The 19256-nt window shown below is 31.2% G+C and overlaps 2 protein-coding genes and 1 non-coding gene across 6 annotated transcripts; 2 read left to right on the forward strand and 1 right to left on the reverse strand.

Annotated features, from left to right (window-relative positions):
• The first annotated feature begins 2847 nt into the window (after window positions 1–2847).
• On the forward strand, window positions 2848–12861 carry LOC114370487 (histone-lysine N-methyltransferase EZA1-like). 4 transcript variants are annotated; one of them, XM_028327843.1, is made up of 17 exons: window positions 2848–3050; window positions 3490–3591; window positions 3860–4131; window positions 4320–4481; window positions 4794–4878; window positions 5022–5177; window positions 5258–5308; window positions 5390–5461; window positions 6980–7614; window positions 8223–8376; window positions 8998–9218; window positions 9599–9730; window positions 11248–11335; window positions 11455–11502; window positions 11592–11720; window positions 11959–12036; window positions 12151–12861. In XM_028327843.1, exons 1-17 carry the CDS (start codon window positions 3012–3014, stop codon window positions 12340–12342), a joined length of 2616 nt encoding a protein of 871 aa, XP_028183644.1. In that variant the 5' UTR covers window positions 2848–3011; the 3' UTR covers window positions 12343–12861. The 4 variants fall into 4 exon arrangements, with proteins under 4 accessions (XP_028183644.1, XP_028183646.1, XP_028183645.1 ...); XM_028327845.1 differs by having other exon boundaries at window positions 6983–7614; XM_028327844.1 differs by having other exon boundaries at window positions 5261–5308.
• Window positions 12862–13159: 298 nt separating this feature from the next.
• Window positions 13160–13231, forward strand: TRNAD-GUC. The gene has a single exon. It is a non-coding gene; the product is annotated as a tRNA-Asp (tRNA).
• A 1030-nt stretch (window positions 13232–14261) lies between these two features.
• LOC114370488 lies at window positions 14262–17437 on the reverse strand. Its single transcript, XM_028327848.1, has 2 exons — window positions 16860–17437; window positions 14262–14991 (listed from the first exon to the last, which is right to left on the reverse strand). The coding sequence occupies exons 1-2, from the start codon at window positions 17377–17379 to the stop codon at window positions 14450–14452; spliced, it is 1062 nt and encodes a 353-aa protein (XP_028183649.1). The 5' UTR covers window positions 17380–17437; the 3' UTR covers window positions 14262–14449.
• Window positions 17438–19256: the final 1819 nt, after the last annotated feature.

Raw genomic sequence — 19256 nt, forward strand, 5'->3', positions numbered from 1 at the left:
CCATGTTCAATTTTCTAACTTGTAAGACTTAGGAAAGTAAGGATTTTAGGGGTTTTGAGGTTTTTCCTTTCACCAACGTTCAATCTATACACATTAACTCACCTATTTTGCTCCTTAAGGCCCAACCATAAAGCCCACCAACTCATAGACTCAAAACACTTGAACAACTTATCATATTTCATTAAATACATTATTCACTATTATAATTAAATATAGTTTCTCTTGTATTTTAATCAGACACTTAGTCACATAATTAACGAAAAATACGGTGTTCCACTCAACATGGTCAAACCTCCAACATTATATTTTCATCACTCATAGATTGCACGTGTTCCTCCATTATGTTAATGAGAACTGAATTTAAAAATGATAATGGTAAATATGGAGAAGCCTTCAAAAGTGTCAAACTAATCAAGGAAGAAAAAGTGATTCCAAGTTCAACTTAAGAAAATATACCCTATAAAATTAACAAATACGGCCATTAACTAAAATTACTCTCACTTTAGTAATGTACTTCTTTAATGCCAATTTAAACAGGCTATGAAGAGCCACAAATCCAGTCAAGGGAAAAGGATTTCTTTGATTGTGAGAGGGCTAACAAATCTCCATCTTTACCAAATACTACACAAAAGATCTAATTTACAAACTAAGAGAAGTATAAAATGTAAAAAATAAAGTTATAGAGAATAAATAAAAAAAATATAAAATTAAATCTAGTATGTCAAATGATCAATTATAACATGTCATTTAAGGTGATTCATAATACACCATTTAATACATGGCTCACCTTCATCGGATCCCAAACTTAGTATGTTACTTATGATGGAGTCATGTGATACCAACTTTTTAAATATGTTTATGTGAATAATCATAATTTTAAAATTATCACCCCTCTATTTCTTTATATCTATCATCTAAACTTTAAGTACATCAACCGAAGAAATCAATAAGTTTTTTTAAAAGTAAAATTGTTAATCTTTTTCATATAATACTTCTTTGGGTTCACTTTTCCCAATACATTTGTTGCATCTTTTTTTCTTTCTACAATTAAGTCCACTCACTATTTTCTCTTTCTTCATTTCATAAAATTGACTCCTAAAAAAAATTATGCAAAGTCTTTTCTCAATGTATCTGTCAACTACGATTTTAACTCATAGGTCATTCTAGAACTTTTTGATTATTTACTACTCCATTCATCATATAATAAATGTCATGCTATTTTTTTTTACACATGTAGTAAAAAAAATAATAAATAGATGTAATTAGTAATAATTTATGAAACTAATTTTATATTTAATATTACATTGAAAAACTTTTAAAACACCTATTTAGATATTTAATTTTCTTCATATACATTTTTTTTGAGAAATTCTTCTTACATTATACTTATTATGAAAAAAGAGAATATGTATTTTATAATAAAAAATGAGAATAAATAATCAATTTTATTTTTGAGACGCTATCAATTTAGTCTCTAAAAGTAATTAAATAATAAAATGGTCCCTAAAAGTATAATTTATGTGACTTAAATATCAATATTAATATACTTTTAAGATTAACATGACAATAAATAATTAAACTTAAAGAATTAAAATAACACTATAAGAACTTTCAGGGACTTTTTTTGTAATTTTTTATTTTAAAAATTAAATTGACAATGTTTTACACTTTAAGGATGAAATTTGTCATTTATCTTAAAAAATGTGTAAAATAATTAATGGATGCAATGTATATTTGAAAAAAAAAATCTTAAAATAACAACTAAATAGAAATAATATATTATCTCGTAAAAATAAAGAAGTCAGTTACATTAGTACTTAATATGAATAAATGCAAATCTTATATTAATAATAAATCTAAGAAACTTAATGCTTATTTATGAGATCGACGCTTTCAGACCGTGTAATTAAAAAATCACAGCACGATGTACGGTTTAAATCCAACGGATACTAGTTTCTGAATTAATATTTTAACGGTAAAAATCATCCGCGGCACGATAAATGTAGTAGGACAGGGTAGGGTAAATTAATCCCATTCTGTCCTACAGCACTAAACCATTCCTTGCACCCTTCTACCTTTATGTTTATCTTTCGGTTCAAACCACAAAACGTACATTATCATTAGAGTAGAAGCAACAAATTGTTGTTTGTCACTAAAAGGAGCATTAGACGAATGAAATAAAGGCTTTCCCAAGGGCCACGTTATAAAAAGGTGTGAGGATCCGTCCAAAATAGGGGTAATTACTAATTAGCTCCCACAATAGCCCAAAATATAAAAAAAAGGAAAAAAATATATTTTTAATTTCTATATTTTTATAAAAACTTATTTTTAATCCTTAAAGTTTCATATCATTTAATATAATTCTTGTATTTTAAAAATAATAATTTATTTTTAGTTTTCTCTCGTTGAATTCTTATAGATGACATTAACTTTTATATGATGTGATAAATAAGATATATTTTTTAATTGATAAAAATGATGTGGAAAATTATTTTTAAAAAATTATTAATATATCTCTTTCAAACATATTAAATTATAACTTTCAAATGATTTTATTTTTATCTGCATTTTCATCGTCATTCCTCAACAATTGTTATATATTTATTTTTGTGTTTTCTTTTAAATTTGTTTATTTATTGAACATTATTTCCATAAATTTTTAGGTATAATTTATTTGTCATATAAAAATTGATGTTATCATATGTGGGAAAAAAACTAAAAACAAGTTTTTTTTTATATAAATTACAAGGATTAGATTGGATTATAAAAAAAAAAATAGTGGCGGTGGATAGTGCGTACAAATACTACTTATTACTTAATAGACGGCAACACCAAAAATTACGTTGCGTTTGTTTCCGCGGTAGGCCATGTAACCAAACGTGTCAAAACTCAGAAGCAGTTATTTTCTTTCTCTTCGTTCTTACACACACCACCAGAGTGAGTGAGTTATTTCTTTCTCTCACTCTTCTTCTTCCTTTGATCAACTCCCCACACAGCACGGCACAAAAACGATGGTGTCCAAACCTACCGACTCTGCTTCCAAACCTCGAGTCAGTTTCTCTCTCTCTTTCTTCAATTCAACAATAACTAAAAACAGCTCCTTGTTTAGATGCTTCAATTCCTCTTTTCCTTTTCTGATTCATCGGAATCGGTGTCGTAACTACGTTCCAGAATTTCATTATGCACACCTAGAATTTTGAATTTGATCTGATAATCACAAACGAGCATCATTTAAGAGCTCTTTGTTCCTATTTCTCCCTGTAATTGAATGCTACAGCACTTGAGTTCGCGAGTAGGGCTTTCAGATTGCGCTTAATTTTGGATTTTGGTTTCTGTTTTGTTGTTGATATTTCTGTTGAGAAACGATAATTATTAAATGGTCCTTGTGCTGCATCGCGTGAGAATTGAAATTTTACCAGTGCTGCATACAGAGGATTTTCTATTTGTGTATTTTGAACGTGGTAATAATTTGTTCTGTAATGTTGACAGAAACAACATGGAGAGCCAGCAAATGATGCAATTGGAAACTTGTCCCTCAAGATAAATCAGTTGAAAAAGCAAATCCAGGCGGAGAGAATATTGTACATTAAAGTAAGATTGCTATCGGGTTAATGTAGAGATTTTAATAAAGTTCTTATTTGACCTTTTCCATGGAGAGGTAATTTTTCTAATTTTGTTTGGTTATATTGGTGGCAAACCTTTGTATGAGCTTCCAGCAATTTTTTTTGCGTTTTTCTGGTTACAACATTTTGCTATTATTGCTAATTTGAACTTGAATTCAAATAATTAAAAATTTCAATGTTGAGATGGCTTCTTTTTGTATTCCTTGAAAATTTCAACCTTAGTTATATTTCTGCAGGAAAAAATTCAGAGCAATGAGAAGAAGCTACAATTTCATATGTCAGGAGTCCTGTCAGAAATATCAACAAGGGGATCTTCACCGCCAGAGGAAAATAGGAAAACTCCAATTCTTTCTTCAAGAATTGACCATCCTTTATGTAAATTCAGTGGTTTCTCTCCAGTCTCAGGAGACAAAGACCACAGCAATCAAGATGCATTATCTGCTACAAGTATCAAAATTCCATATATTGAAACATTACCGCCATATACCTCTTGGATATTTCTAGACAGGTGTTTTAACTTACAAAGATTTAACTTTTTGTCCTGATCTGCCTGTTGTGTAATTTTTTTTTTCCAAATTGAAACTGCCTGCTTCTTTCCATTTTAAAATAGAAACTATATTTCGGAACTTATTGATCAGTTAGTATGCAGACTGTATTATGCATTTTTGCTATTTTAAAATCTTTCACATACATCAGAAATCAGAGGATGGCAGAAGATCAGTCAGTGGTTGGAAGAAGACGTATATACTATGATCAACATGGAAGTGAAGCACTGATATGTAGTGACAGTGAGGAGGAGTTAACAGGACCCGAGGAAGAAAAACATGAATTTTCTGAGGCTGAAGACCGTGTTATATGGTAAGTTAAAATGAATAAGATAGAGATGTTATAAGAAGGTCCATATATTTGTGAATATTCAATGAAACAAGAAGAATTTTGATTGTAACATGTCTCATTAGCTATATGAATAAAATTTAATTAACAAGTAATGTTGATGCTTTGTTGGAGCTCAAATGGTTGTTTTAAATGTTCAGGAAAGAATACTTTAATTGTGATCCCGAAAGAATTTTAATACCACTTTTAAACTCATAGCCTATAATTTCCATATTTATTCAAATGCTCAAAGTTTTTCCTTTCTAGAATTGTTGTCTTGATTATTGAATTTACTAGGATGGCATTTGAGGAATATGGGTTAAACGACGAGGTACTGAATATTGTTAGCGAATTTGTTGGGGGCACCAGTTTAGAAATTCAGGTAATCTTGAATAACCTGTGGGCACAAGTATATGCTTCGTGACTGTTAATCTTAATTATAGAGGAAAAAAAATTATTGGACTGAGTGGATAGTGAGAAGCCAATTTTATTTCTGGGAGTTTTTTTGTTTTTGGAAATATGTAGGAGAGGTACAAAACTATCAAGGAAAAGAACATTGGCAGGTTGGACCAGCCTTCTGAAAACTCAGGAGAATATGAATCTATTATTGGCATATGTCCAGAGAAAAGCCTGAGTGCCGCATTAGATTCATTTGATAATCTTTTTTGTCGCCGTTGCCTGGTACGTACTAAAGCATAATCTTTTCAGCATTCTTACCATTGTCATAGTAAGTGCATCTATACCTTTCTACTTTCATACAGCAGATTTTTGACTGTCGTCTGCATGGCTGTTCTCAACCTTTAATATATCCTGTAAGTAACAATGCTCTATGCTATTTTCTACTTAAGCTATAGTTACTTCATCCATAAAGCTAATTTGATGGTTTACTTCAGAGTGAAAAGCAGACAGTTTGGTCTGATCCTGAAGGTGACAGGAAACCATGCAGTGATCAGTGTTACCTTCAGGTATTCTTCTTTCTCTGAGATTTAAGTATTTGTTAAATTTTCTGGTAAACAGAACTTATACTTGTTTTCAGTTCTCAAAGAGATGAAATTAATCAATCTTTTTCCTCGGTTGGTATTCTGTTTAGCATGTTTTTATTGACTGTCGAATCATTATACAATAAATATGGTTGCATTTCTATGTTCTGTTGATTTATATTGGATTTTGGAAGTAATTCCAGTCAAAAAAATTGTATGAGGCATATATCTTTAACAAAAAAAAAAAAACAATGCAATCTCACACAAACATGAGCCAGGGAAGTCATAAATGTAGAATTAATTCAAAGTATTTGGATTTCCAATTGAAAACTTCTTTTGTGCCAATTTCAATTTGATTGCAGCCATGGCCACCACACACCTCCTTATTTATTTATTCTTTATTTTTATTATATACCTATATTAAAAAAGGAAAATCTTAATGCCAGTTCTACTCTGGGTTATCAATTTGGAGCGCAAGAATTAGCAAGCACAGTCACGACAATACACAAAATATACTGGAAATTTAATATTGCAACAGCATGCCATATATTATATATGAATAAGGTAATTCAATCATTTTAAAATTTATATCCAGTACACACAAACGTTAAAACATGATTCAACCATAATACCCAGAACACTGTTAATCTCAAATTCTTTATATGAAGAACACAAAAACACATCTTTCAAGAATTATACCAAGGAGGTTTTCAAATTACATTTTACTCACCTCTTAAAGGAAAGTAATTCACACTTTTCCTTTAATTTTCCTCTTCTCTATTGACTGCGTCAACATGATTCTCGTTGTTTCTTCCTTCTCCTCAATCCTAAGTAGTCTACTAATTTCCTATTTACTAAGAGAGAGACTGTCTATGGAATTCTAGGAAAAGGAATCTGCCTATCCTTATATAAATGCAGTTGTACATAATTTAAGATTGGATTGCATAAGGTTTGTTTCAATTAAATAGTTATATTTTAATTCAATTGTTTCAATTAAATAGTTATATTTTAATTCAATTGTTTCAATTAAATTTAATATATATATCATAATACAAATATTTATAAATAAATAATCCCAGCTAAATAGTTATATTTTAATTCATTTGTTTCAATTAAATTCAATATAGATCATAATACAAATATTCCAAATAATATATATTGTCATAACCATTTTAATTCAAATAAATTATTATACTAATAATTTTTTACACTAAACCCCATAACTTAATATTTTAAATAACAATAATTATGTTAAAATTTTAGTATGTTATTGTGAATGATTTTATGTGTGTGTCAGTATATCTAAGTGTGCCAGCTTTTGCACCCAGCTACAATGTAAACTCATCAGTATATTTTGCATTTGATTGCCATTTCAATTGCCATTAGTATATGGTGAATGATTCTATGTGTGTGTCTGTGTATCTATGTGTGACAGCTTTTGCACCCAGTTACAATGACAACTCATCAGTGTTTTTTGTATTTGATTGCCATTTCAATTGCCAGCAGTTAAAGGTAGTAAAAAATGTGACAGAAGATTCAACTTCTGGGTCTGATCAGAATAAGAGAACTACAATTACAGAAGAGGCAGATGTGAAATTGGCTCCCTCCATTATAGAGGAACCTAGTAATCAGAGTATAGCACCTTTTCCAACAGAAGTTGATTGTCTTGGATCTCTTAATTTAAATGTTCCTATCTCAGTGAGTGTGGAAAAATGGAAAGTCCCAAATCAGTCAGACACAGCACTCCGTGACTCATCACTCCCTCCTGATGATTCTCAGCATTCTTATAAAAAGCTGAAGACAATATCTGATGATGTAGTTACTGCAAATAGTGATTCTAGCAAGAACATAAATTTTGGTGCATGTGATGAAAGTATACATACAATTACTAGTGGACTTTTGGACAAATCTGTTAAAGATAATTCAAATAAATTAATAGATTCTTCTAGCACTTGCTGTAGTGATGAGCAGGACAAAAGTATTGGGGATGGACCAAAAGATCCTACAAATAAGACAGAATTTAAGAAGTTGTCCAATTCAATGGAAGGGAAAGTTGATGGGATGCTAAGGGTTTCAGATTGGAAACCTCTGGAAAAAGAATTATACTTAAAGGGAGTAGAAATGTTTGGCAGAAACAGGTATGGAGCTTTCTGTGTTTCACCTCCTATTATTATGTTGAGAAGTACAAGGATGGCACCAATTTAGTTGTGTTTCACCTCACAAACTATCCATTAAGCTTTCTCATGTCTATTATATATGCCTGTGTTGCCTGTTTGTACACTGTTTGTTAGAATTTTATTTTATTTTACTTATTATTATTATTTTTTTATTATTTCCATTGTAATGGAAGTGGCACTTTTCATTTTTTCCATAAATCCTACAAACTCAACCTCTTGTTTTAGCTTCAATTTCAATGAATCTTCTGGAAGACATGAGTAATTATGGAAAACAAAGGCACTAACTTGGAAGGAGTTTGTAAATTTTGATTTTACTTTCCATGTGTTATCTACTGAGTAAATTGTCTGCCTTTTGTTTCTTGAAAGTAATGAATTGTCTTGTATGTTCTGTAAGAAATTATTTTTGCACTTGACTTCCCCCCTCCAAATAAAAGGGAATAATAAAGATGGGTAAAAATGAAGACTTCATCTAAATGAAACTAATGCATAGTGCATGTCATAAATATCTACTTCATGTAGAGGTCTAATTTTATTTTGTGCTCATGTCAAGTGCAACTCGTACTCTGCAGTTGCCTCATAGCAAGGAACTTACTTTCTGGCCTGAAGACTTGTATGGAAATATCTAGTTACATGCATTCTGGAGGAGTGTCAATGCCCCATGGATCTATTGTTGCTCCTAGTTCAATCATGGAAGACAAGGGAAAATTTGATGCAGAGTGCACAGTGAGAATTACAAGCTCTTCTGTTTCCATCTTCTTTATCCTACATTCTTGTGTCTTGACCATCTTTTTGTTATTTTCTTTTTGGAGGTGAGGGGAGGATTGGTAAAGCTAAAATAAAGTTTTCCATATGTAATATACCAGATGGCTCCAACTGTTTTGATAAGTTGTGATTTTGTATTATACCAATAGGTTATGACCAATTTTTTAAAAAAAAAATTATATAACCAGCATCATTATATTCTGAAGAATTGGTATTTCTATAGTCTAGTTGGGCATCAAACTTAAAAAATATTATCTTTGATTGTAGGAATTTTTCTAGCTTTTTTTTTTGGCTTCCTAATAAATAGGATGTTTCTAGGTTGAACATGTAAAGAGAAAGATTAAGTTACTTGTGCGTTGATAAATGTTATTTTCTTCTTTCTTACCTCTGTCATGGTACTCTGTTTTGTATGATGAGTTCTTCATTTTTTTTTTTTACAAGAAAACATCAGTTTGAATTTTAACCTAGTTGCACTCAAATTTATTATGCAAATCTTTGTTCCGACAACTTCTAACAACCTTTATGAGTACCCCCTACTTTAGATGCCAAAAAAAATCGTTTCCATCTGGGTTTTTATGTTAGGACCAGGAGATGCCATCTAGGTCACGGTTGCTGAGGAAAAGGGGTAAAACAAGGAAATTTAAATATTCTTGGAAATCTGCTGGCCACCCATCAATATGGAAAAGAATTGCTGATGGGAAAAACCAATCTTGCAAGCAGTATACACCATGTGGATGTCAGTCAATGTGTGGAAAGGAATGTACTTGTGTTAATGGTGGAACTTGCTGTGAGAAATATTGCGGGTATGTCACTTTTCATTTAATTATGTAGCTTTTCTATTAATATAATGGAAGATAAAATTGCAGGATATCTTATATTTCTCATGGTCATGTGTAATTGTGTTGGACTGTTTGAATTATTCTGTTAGCAATCACGGGGCTATGGTCATAACATAATGAGGGTAATCTAGATTGATGGTCAAATATGGTTTCCCTTGGTTAGCAAGCTTTTGAACACAAAACAAGAGCCGAGGAGCTAGAGATGTAAAACTGTCAATATAAAGCTATTTCTTCAAAACTCTTATTTTCCACTGTTTTGCTAGGTTCCTATAAAATGTATTTTCAACTTAATTTGTGAACTATCAGACTTGACAAATGTAATAAATTGGCTCTTCTACCTTCAGTTGTTCTAAAAGCTGCAAAAATCGGTTTAGAGGATGCCATTGTGCCAAGAGTCAGTGTAGAAGTCGACAATGCCCATGCTTTGCTGCAGGACGGGAATGTGACCCAGATGTCTGTCGGAATTGCTGGGTTAGGTAATATGCCAAATATTTTTACTGTGAACTTTTTTTTTTTTTATCAACAAAATAATGTATTATATATATAAGATTAAACAGTACCAGAGGTACTGATACAAAAGAGGGATATACAGTCCTTATATCTAGACACCAGCACTGAATGGTATTCTAGATACTAGGAGAACATCTAGTTGTTCTATTTGTATCACCCATTACATATACAAAAGCCTTGTCTAATGTTGCTTGACCATTGATTTAGATGAATTGAGAAGTCTTTCTCAAAATGTCTAAGCCAAGTCCAGGTCAAGAAAATAGCTTCATCAAACAATCTATTAATATCAAATTCTGCATTTGAAAACAACATTCTGTTTCTAAACTTCCAAATAGCCCATGTTACCGCTAGCCACCAATATCTCCACCTCTTTCCCCTTACTCCTTTTATCTGAATAGAGATATGCTGAAGGAAATGCTGTACAGGTCTGAGAGGAAAGGCGCTTTTAATATTCAGCCAAGATATCGATTCCCACCAGATTGGTTGGATCTTTACTGTGAACTTGATTTTATGACTCCTATGCTTTTGAATCAACATGTCTCGATTCTATTGCTTCACCTGATCAAGAAGGTCATTATTCACAAAACCACAAGTAATATTTTGTACCCCAATGATCCAGTATTTCAGTAGTACTATGCAAACCTTTGTAAATTTTTCGGTCATATATTTCGACTGACTTGAGAAAATGTGACCTTCCGCTACTTCCATCTTCTCTGATGTCTGAACCTAGAACTGGGAAGATGCAATTTGTCTTTTACATCAACGAATTAATATAGTTGTGCTGAAATATTCATTTTATGTTTTGTTAGAATATCCTGTAATATCAATATTATATTTTAGAGTGTCTTAATAATTTCTATTTCATTATTTAATTAGGATTATTAGCAAAAATAAGAGTGAGTACTCTAGGTGTTATCATCACATTACATCTTACTATAATACAATCACATTAGGCAACTAAATATCATTCAAAGTTTCTTTTTCTCTCTATTTCCTCCCTCAATACCTAATAAATGTAATAAAACCAAAAGATTCCTTTAAACTGTCCTTGAAACTGTCCTAAATTCCTTCATGTTTTTATTTTTTATTGAGCTATATTGATTGTAATCATTGACTTCTTAGAACTTTATGTAGAATTGATCCTTTTTTAACATGTAAAGCACCTCTTGTACGAAAACAATTGAGTAAATCCTGAACAGAAAATTTTGCTATTAAATTTTCATCCCAGAATTTCACGTCCTCCACAGCCCACACCCCACCCCCTCCAAAAAAAAGTGGAGAAACTTTAGAAACCATGAATTGATAATTCTCTACTTCACCTGTATCTTCTAGTTTGGCAACACTGTAATTCCCTTTAATGCTGTATCAGTTAAAATCTTCTCAACTGTTTCCTTTTTATATGTTATTTGGACTCTGGAGTGCTCCTCCACATCAAATCATTGTGAATGCTTTTATAAATTATGTTCTTGTGTTCTTTATACAGTTGTGGGGATGGTTCATTAGGGGAGCCACCTCGACGTGGAGAAGGGCAATGTGGAAATATGAGGCTTCTATTAAGACAACAACAGAGGGTTAGTAATTCTGAGCTTAGGTGTTTAAAATTATCTGCATTTCACTCACGTGAATCATAATCATGGATACATATAACATGCATTTGGATCTCACATTGTTTTTTATTTTTGTCTGTCAGATTCTCTTGTCAAAGTCTGATGTTGCAGGATGGGGAGCCTTCTTGAAGGTTATAAATAAGATTAATAGATTTGTTTTGTTTTAAAAATTCGAACAACATTAGCTTCTTCTCCTCACTAATTGATGATGATATTTCAGAACCCAGTAAACAAAAATGATTACTTAGGAGAGTACACAGGAGAACTGATCTCCCACCGAGAAGCAGATAAACGTGGGAAAATATATGATCGTGCCAACTCGTCTTTCCTTTTTGACTTGAATGATCAGGCAAGTGTCTCACATCATCTACATTTTCTCCTATCTTGTGCTGCTTTAGCTCTTTTCTCATTGATTTGAGAGTTTCCTTCTAATTTATAAGAGGTCGAGTCATATATTATTTTTATTATATTTTTTAGCTTTTTGGCAACTAAGTATTTTCGTCTCATTTCTTTCATTGCAAGCTATAACAATTTGGGATTGCAAAGTGATTATTTTAGACCTTAAAGCTGCTATATTTTTTTAACAGTATGTTCTTGATGCTTATCGCAAAGGAGACAAGTTAAAATTTGCAAACCACTCGTCAAACCCCAATTGCTATGCAAAGGTGAGTCCAAAACTCAAGTTTTGGGGAGCTTTGAAGTTATAACCTTTTGGCTCAGTTTCTTGAACTTGATCTTTGAACCGTTACAATTATTGGCCTCTTGTACTTGTGACATAGGTGATGCTGGTTGCTGGAGATCACCGAGTAGGCATATTTGCCAAGGAACACATCGATGCTAGTGAGGAGCTCTTCTATGATTACCGTTATGGTCCAGATCAAGCACCACCATGGGCACGTAAACCTGAGGGTTCCAAGAGAGACGAATCAACAGCTTCTCAAGGCAGAGCTAAGAAACACCAGTCTCATTGATGAGCCTGGACCCAAGTCTAGCACATACAGATTTTTGCTTCTACTACTATACTCTATACAAACAAATTTGTGACATCCCATGGGTCAACTGTCACAGAAGGAGATAATAAGTGGTTTGCTGATGCTAATTTGCCATTAAATTATTGGATATGACACAGCTAAAGCAATAAAATGGGCAAGAGATGAAGGCATGAAGCAAATTAATGTTGGCGGCAAGTCGGCAACAAGCTAGTAGAAACTAACCTAGCATGGCATTTCGGCGAACTTGTTCTATTCAAACTTGGTTTTGCTCTTCATTATGTTATGTGATTGTGAGCCATCCAAGGTATTATTAAATATAATAAAATGCTGAGATTTGTGAAATGAAAAACAGATTTAAGATTTTAAGCTGTGTTAGATGTGGAATATACTGTAGCCATCTGATTGAAGGTTATCGTCGTTGACGTTTATCAATCTTAGATGACAACCAATTCAGGGACATTTTATGTTCATTAATATTTATCTATTCAATTTATTAAATAAATAAGTTTATAAATTTTTTATAATTTAAGATTTAAAAGTTTATTAATGAACTTCATTTTAAGGTTTACTCTTTAAATATAAAAAAAATATTACTTATAAGTATGTATTTTAAGTATTTATTTTATTTAAGATTTAGGATATATAATTATTCAAATTATTGCACCTCCAACTTTTTAATTAATTCATACTTTTTAAAGAAGTTAGTAAATTTAGTTAGTAGCATTACATAAGGAAGCAAATAGTAACTTTATTATGTTAGTATGTAAATCAACTTAGTTTGAAAACTTATAAATAAGTCGTTGTAGTATAGTGGTAAGTATTCCCGCCTGTCACGCGGGTGACCCGGGTTCGATCCCCGGCAACGGCGTGTTATTTCTTTTTTTATTTAGGAGCAAAAGTAGTAAAACATAGCCACATAATTTTTTTATTTCAAGGTAATGGATCTCTAGTTATCCAGTATATTATTATGCAACTTTCAAAGAACCTTAAGTATAAGTTGCAGGACTAACGTTATATTATTATTATAGTATAAAATATTTACCATTTTTACCCGTCATTGATATATGTAAACAAAATTGGTTGATTATCATTAATGATTTTAAACTCAAGACTTTTTGCTTAAGAAATTGAGAATAATTTTATTCAAAATTAATTACTTATAGTAACAACATGACAATTCATGTATTTAATCTTTATGCTACACTTAAAAAAAAGTATATTTAAATTAATTAACTTTTTAAAAAGAAATGATTTGAATTAACGGTCTCTTTGAAACACATTTAAAACACATTGATTATAAAATTTCTAAATGAATACAACTTAAATTAAACATGTGAGATCGGATTAAGTTGGAATAACTTTACATCAATTGATCTAGATATTCAATAGTATTTTTTTTCTTTTAAAGAAAATATTTATATATTAAAATAAAATAAAATAGTAAATTTGATCCCTAAAAATGTATTACATTTCATGTTATTCCCTTAATGTAAATAAACTAAAAAAAAGTCTCTTAAAACAGCTTCCGTCTTTCATATTCATCTTTATATATTTGAAATAAGTTCTCACATGTTATCATTAAAATGCAATTTAGTCCTTACATTAAACTGCATTTTAATGATAACTTTTAGGGACCTATCTAAATCGAAAGAGGAATATGAATGATGGAAGTTATTTTCCGTGATTTTTTTAGTTTATTAACATTCAGGGGCTAACTTGAAATTATCATTTACTATTCGTGGCCAAATTAACTATTCTACCATCAAATAAAAAGTTTACAATTTAAAATAAGCTTGTAATATATGTGATGTGCTTCTCATGCCTAGTATCAGCAGATTCAGTTCCATATGCGATCGCCAAGAAACAGAAATAAGAAAGATTTGGATGCACCCAAGAGCTAAGACAACAGGGTAATTTACTTACTCGAGCCTCTTATGTTTTGGTTGAGATTCATCGAGGACAAGTAATGCAACAAAACCAAACATAAATAAGCGAAGGTACACCAAATTTCAACAAAACGTCCTGTAAATGTATGATCCACACATGCCCAATTCCCTACTGTTTACATTTCTAGAAAAAGTATGAGTTAAAAAACTGCTTCAACAATTGCATGCTTCTTTTTGGGGTATCCAATTCCAACCATATGGTTCAAATACACCTTCCCTTCCTTCACAGTTGCTGCTGAGGCCAAGCGATGCTTTGGCCCTGAGAATGTTCCCACAACAGAAGCTGTGTTCCACCCATCAGAGCTCTCCACTAATCTCCCAGAAGGATTCCCAGCAACTACAAGCTTAGTAGGAGACAGTAGTTCCAAACCATCTCCAAAAGATAGAGTCCCTCCCTTTACCTTTATTATCTTCACTTCCTCTCCTTTTGTTAAATCAATCTTGAACAAGTTGCCGCTGAAAGTGTGAATCACAATCAAGAACCCATCTGGGTGGTAAACTATCCCATTTAGCCCAACCAAGTTCTTATACCACTCTTTTGCACTAAACAACGGGTTTCTAATGATTGATATAAGCTTCCCTTCCACCCCAACTTTCCAGATTTTGTTGCCTTTTATATCTGTGACATAGGCATTGCCTTCTGCGTCCACTGCAACATCATCCGCGAAAGATTTCTCATCACCTGCATCCAATTGAAAATTGATATTGTCACAAATCACAATAATGTCACCAAGACCCACCAGTTGTATATCTAAGCTGACACAATTTGAAGCTATACCCCATGTTAAGAGCCAACAAGATAATAGGACACATGCAATTAATGGGAGGTACTGGCGTAGGTAGACCACTTCCCTTTGGTTTATTATTATTGCCATGCATAGCTCACAACCATCCATATGTTTTTTTTTTTTCTTTCTTACTTTATTCTTGCACACATGAATAACACGTGCATGTGCAGACAAGTTTTGTGGCGTTGATTTGAATGTTGATATGAATATCAGGCAGTTAACTAAACGAACAAACCAACTTGGAGGTTAGATCAAATGTTGAAAGATTTGGGTAAAACAACTCTTTTTTTTACTATCATAAGTCCATAATTATCTCCGTCTTACCGTCCATTTAGAGTAATGATATACAACACTTCATTAATACTCATTATTATTTCTTTTTAACACCCAATTCTATTATATCAGCTATTACACACTTATACTTAAGTTTCTTTCTTTTTCTCACTTTAGGTGTCATGTAACATACAATTCTCCATATATTATTTTCCTATCATTTAACTGTCGTATACCTACCAACAGGTCCCATCCAACAAAGAGTGAGGTCTAAAGAAAAAATTGAAAGAAACCTTCTGTATTTTAAAGAAAATAATGATATGGGTCCTTCTAGGCTTTTAGCTAACATGTGAGATTTTTTTTTGCTTTAAAAAATTAATAAAAAATATTTTTTTATGAACTTAAAACTTCAGTTTTAGTTGTTTTATCCATGAGCCAATCATGCTTACCCAGTACCAACTATACGACACGTTATTTTCCAAGGGGATTCCCAATCACTTTGTTTAGATATGCTCATACACAGATTTTTAACAGCTTTATGATAAAAAAGTTCCATACTCTGTCAATAGAATTCTCTTTTTTCTCTTATACAATAGTAGAAGAGTAAAACTTTTACCTTTTATGTAGGTTCAAGAACAAGTTAAAAAATAGTTTCCTGATATTAAAATATTTGGAGAAAACAAACATCAAAATTCAAAAGGTTAGCATTTGTTTCAACCATCCACATCTAGATAGAGGATTCCCTGCAGTTCAAAATTAAATGCACGGTATGCACACATAATATTATTCACATGAAGAATTAACTGTTAAAGATGTTGATAGTACATGTTGCGTGTCTAACTTTGAAAATCTTTTTTATATATACATAAACTTTGAAAATCTTCATGTGCGTGAAGTGCAGATATATATATGATTGAATAAAAAAATGTAAATAAAGACGTATTAACACGAATTCTCGTGGAATTGGCACCTTGCAAACGAGCATCTCACATCGTTCAGTTTAATACTAATCATGCAACAATCCAAACCATACATTTTATTAAATTCCAAATGACATTAAAAAATAGTATTAAGCACAAACTACTTGGAAAGCGCGTGTTTTGTACTTTTTTTTAATAGAAAAACAATTGCCTTTTCTATTTAACTAAAAAAATTAAAAAAATATATATTTTGTTTTAAGAAAATAGTCCAAACATGCATTTATTTATTTGATCCAATAAAACTACTCATTTAAACATAATATCTGTCGAAAATTTAAAGAGTTAGTTAAGAGACAATAGTATATAGACTAACGGTGTCAACGATTATTAACACTATCATTTAATCAAATCCATCCAATATGTTCAGTAAATTTGATAGACTTTTATAATAACTATCGGACATGAAAAGTACTTTATATGAAATAAATAAAAAAACTATGAAAATATTTAGTTTAAAGTGAAGAGATATCTCCTCAAGAAAAGAAAAAAGTGAAGAGATAGAAGCTTACTTGGAGAGCTAAGTTGGGTTAAAAAGAGGCGATTCCAGGTGGAGAGATCGTATGCTGCAAGCGCACCGTATCGATTACCGATGACGTCAGCGTTAACAACGAGGACTCGATTTCTGGGTGGGTCAATGGCGATGCCCAATGACGCATTTCCGGCCAAGTGTGCATCTTTGACCACCGTGGCTTCCTCCAACGGCGGCGATGACGAGGACGACTCGGAATCCTTCTCCGGCAGCTTAACCTGACCAAGACCACCTTCGAAGAACGAAACAATGAAGCGGCGATGATGAGAATCCCACTTGGCGCATTCTCGGAACCAGCCGGAACTGTGGTAGTGGTAGACGTGGGTGGCGGGTTGGGCTCGCTCCAAAGTGACGATGATTCCGATGGGTATGGCAGAGAGGAGTAGGAGGAGGGTGAGGAATCTTGGAGAACAGAGAGCCATGTGAGAGAGAGAGAAAAAGAGTTTTGGTGTTGGTTGTTGGAGTGGTATTGTAGTGTATTTGTGAAAAGGAACTTGCATTGAGAATGGCGTTGAAATTTGAACAGGATCGAGCACAAGACAACAACAAAACCGAGCCAAAGTGCAACTACAAAAGTTTGATAACAATTAGGTACGGGTTCGTGAAAAATAAAAATGCAATATTTACTACTATTCACTCAACAAATATACTAAGCATAAAAAAAAACTGAACAAATATACTAATTACTTCTACTATGCCTGCATGGTACGAGATTTCTCTTCCAAAACAAGGAGGGGACGTTATCCAATTTATACCACTTTCATTATTTTCAATATTAAATAATTAATATAATATATAATATTCGTTTTCATACACTGTATATGTAAAGATATTTACACTATTAATTAATTTTTAATTTAGTTAATACAAAAGTCAATAATTTTATAACATATAGTAATTTATGATTCTATTATAATGTAAAAAAATGCATTGTGAGTGTATTTAAACTAAATTCATATAAAATTATATACAATTCATTTTCTTTTTATTTTTTTTATCTTATATTATGGAACCACAAAACATTTTAAAATCTATACAAATAAGGAAAAAAATGAAAAACTTTGGAATTTGAATTGAATAAAAAGTGAAAAAAAAATGTTTTTGAAAGTTAATCTTCTTTTTCTACTTTTTCTCTAATAGGAAAAAGCATCATTATTCATATTTTTTATTCTTCTCTATTTTCTTTCCTCACAACCACCAAATGCTATAAGTTTAGGATTCACTTAACATTTTAAATTTATGAATATCAAATTTACTTTAAAACTATTGTTATTACATTCAAAAGTATGTTTTTTTCCTTTTGAGAAAATCCAAACACTACCTAATTTTACTACCCTAAGAAAATTCATCTCATCAAAATTACCAATTATTTGGTCAAATTTTTGTTATCAATTACTAGCAAAAACACATGTGTGTGTTCGCATTTTTATTTCGCTATTACATTTTTTGCATTAAAATTATTTTTTAATTTATCGTACTATGTATTGGTGTGTATTGAAATAAATATAAATAAATTAAATTATATACAAAGGGGAAAAAGTTAGGAAATATTGCATTCATAAAAGTCAAAGGAAAAATATTATTTATGTACAATACTATCATAATTGATAATCATAGATCTTCCTTAATTGGCAAACCAAACCATACATGCATTTTAAGACCATCTTTAGCTTTCGTGCAATTTATGAAAACAAATGTTAATTTTATCATTATTTTTAGCTAACTGGTAAGAAAACATATTAATGAACTAATAATATTAAATTTAAATAATTATTAACCTTTGAAGAATTTTTCTTAATTCTTTGTAAAACACATCATCCATAGTTTCTTATCTTTTGAAAAACTACAAAATAGGTTATACAATGTCATGTATATGTTGGGTAATGGTTTTTCATGTAATTTAAAAGTAGTTAATTAAAGAACTAATTACAACCTTAAGAATCAAGACATTTTATTTTGCATGTAAGTTATTAATATGACATGTATCACTTGATATTGCTTTTTCAAGTCTCCTAATAGAGAACAAATCCTCAAGTTAGAATTGATTAAAACTGAGAAAATTTTAAATTAAATATATGCATGTATTGAATTAGAGTACATAAATATTTTAAAATAACCTCACTATATACCTTTCTATTATTTGAGACAATAATTCTCTTTTTACCATATTTTAAAGTTGAGTTTTATTTGTTATTACCATAGAACCTCACCCAATATAATAAATTTTTGGACAGTAAACTTGTGTTAAAGAAAAATTAAAAAATACAGTTGATTGATTGAAAATGACATAATATAAAGATTGTTAGTAACAAATTTGATATGACTTTGTTGTCAATAGGGCAAATTGTTCCCAGTCAATACTCGTCCCTTCAAGTAT

This window comes from Glycine soja, chromosome 10 (assembly GCF_004193775.1).
Source record: "Glycine soja cultivar W05 chromosome 10, ASM419377v2, whole genome shotgun sequence".
Lineage (NCBI taxonomy): Eukaryota > Viridiplantae > Streptophyta > Magnoliopsida > Fabales > Fabaceae > Glycine > Glycine soja.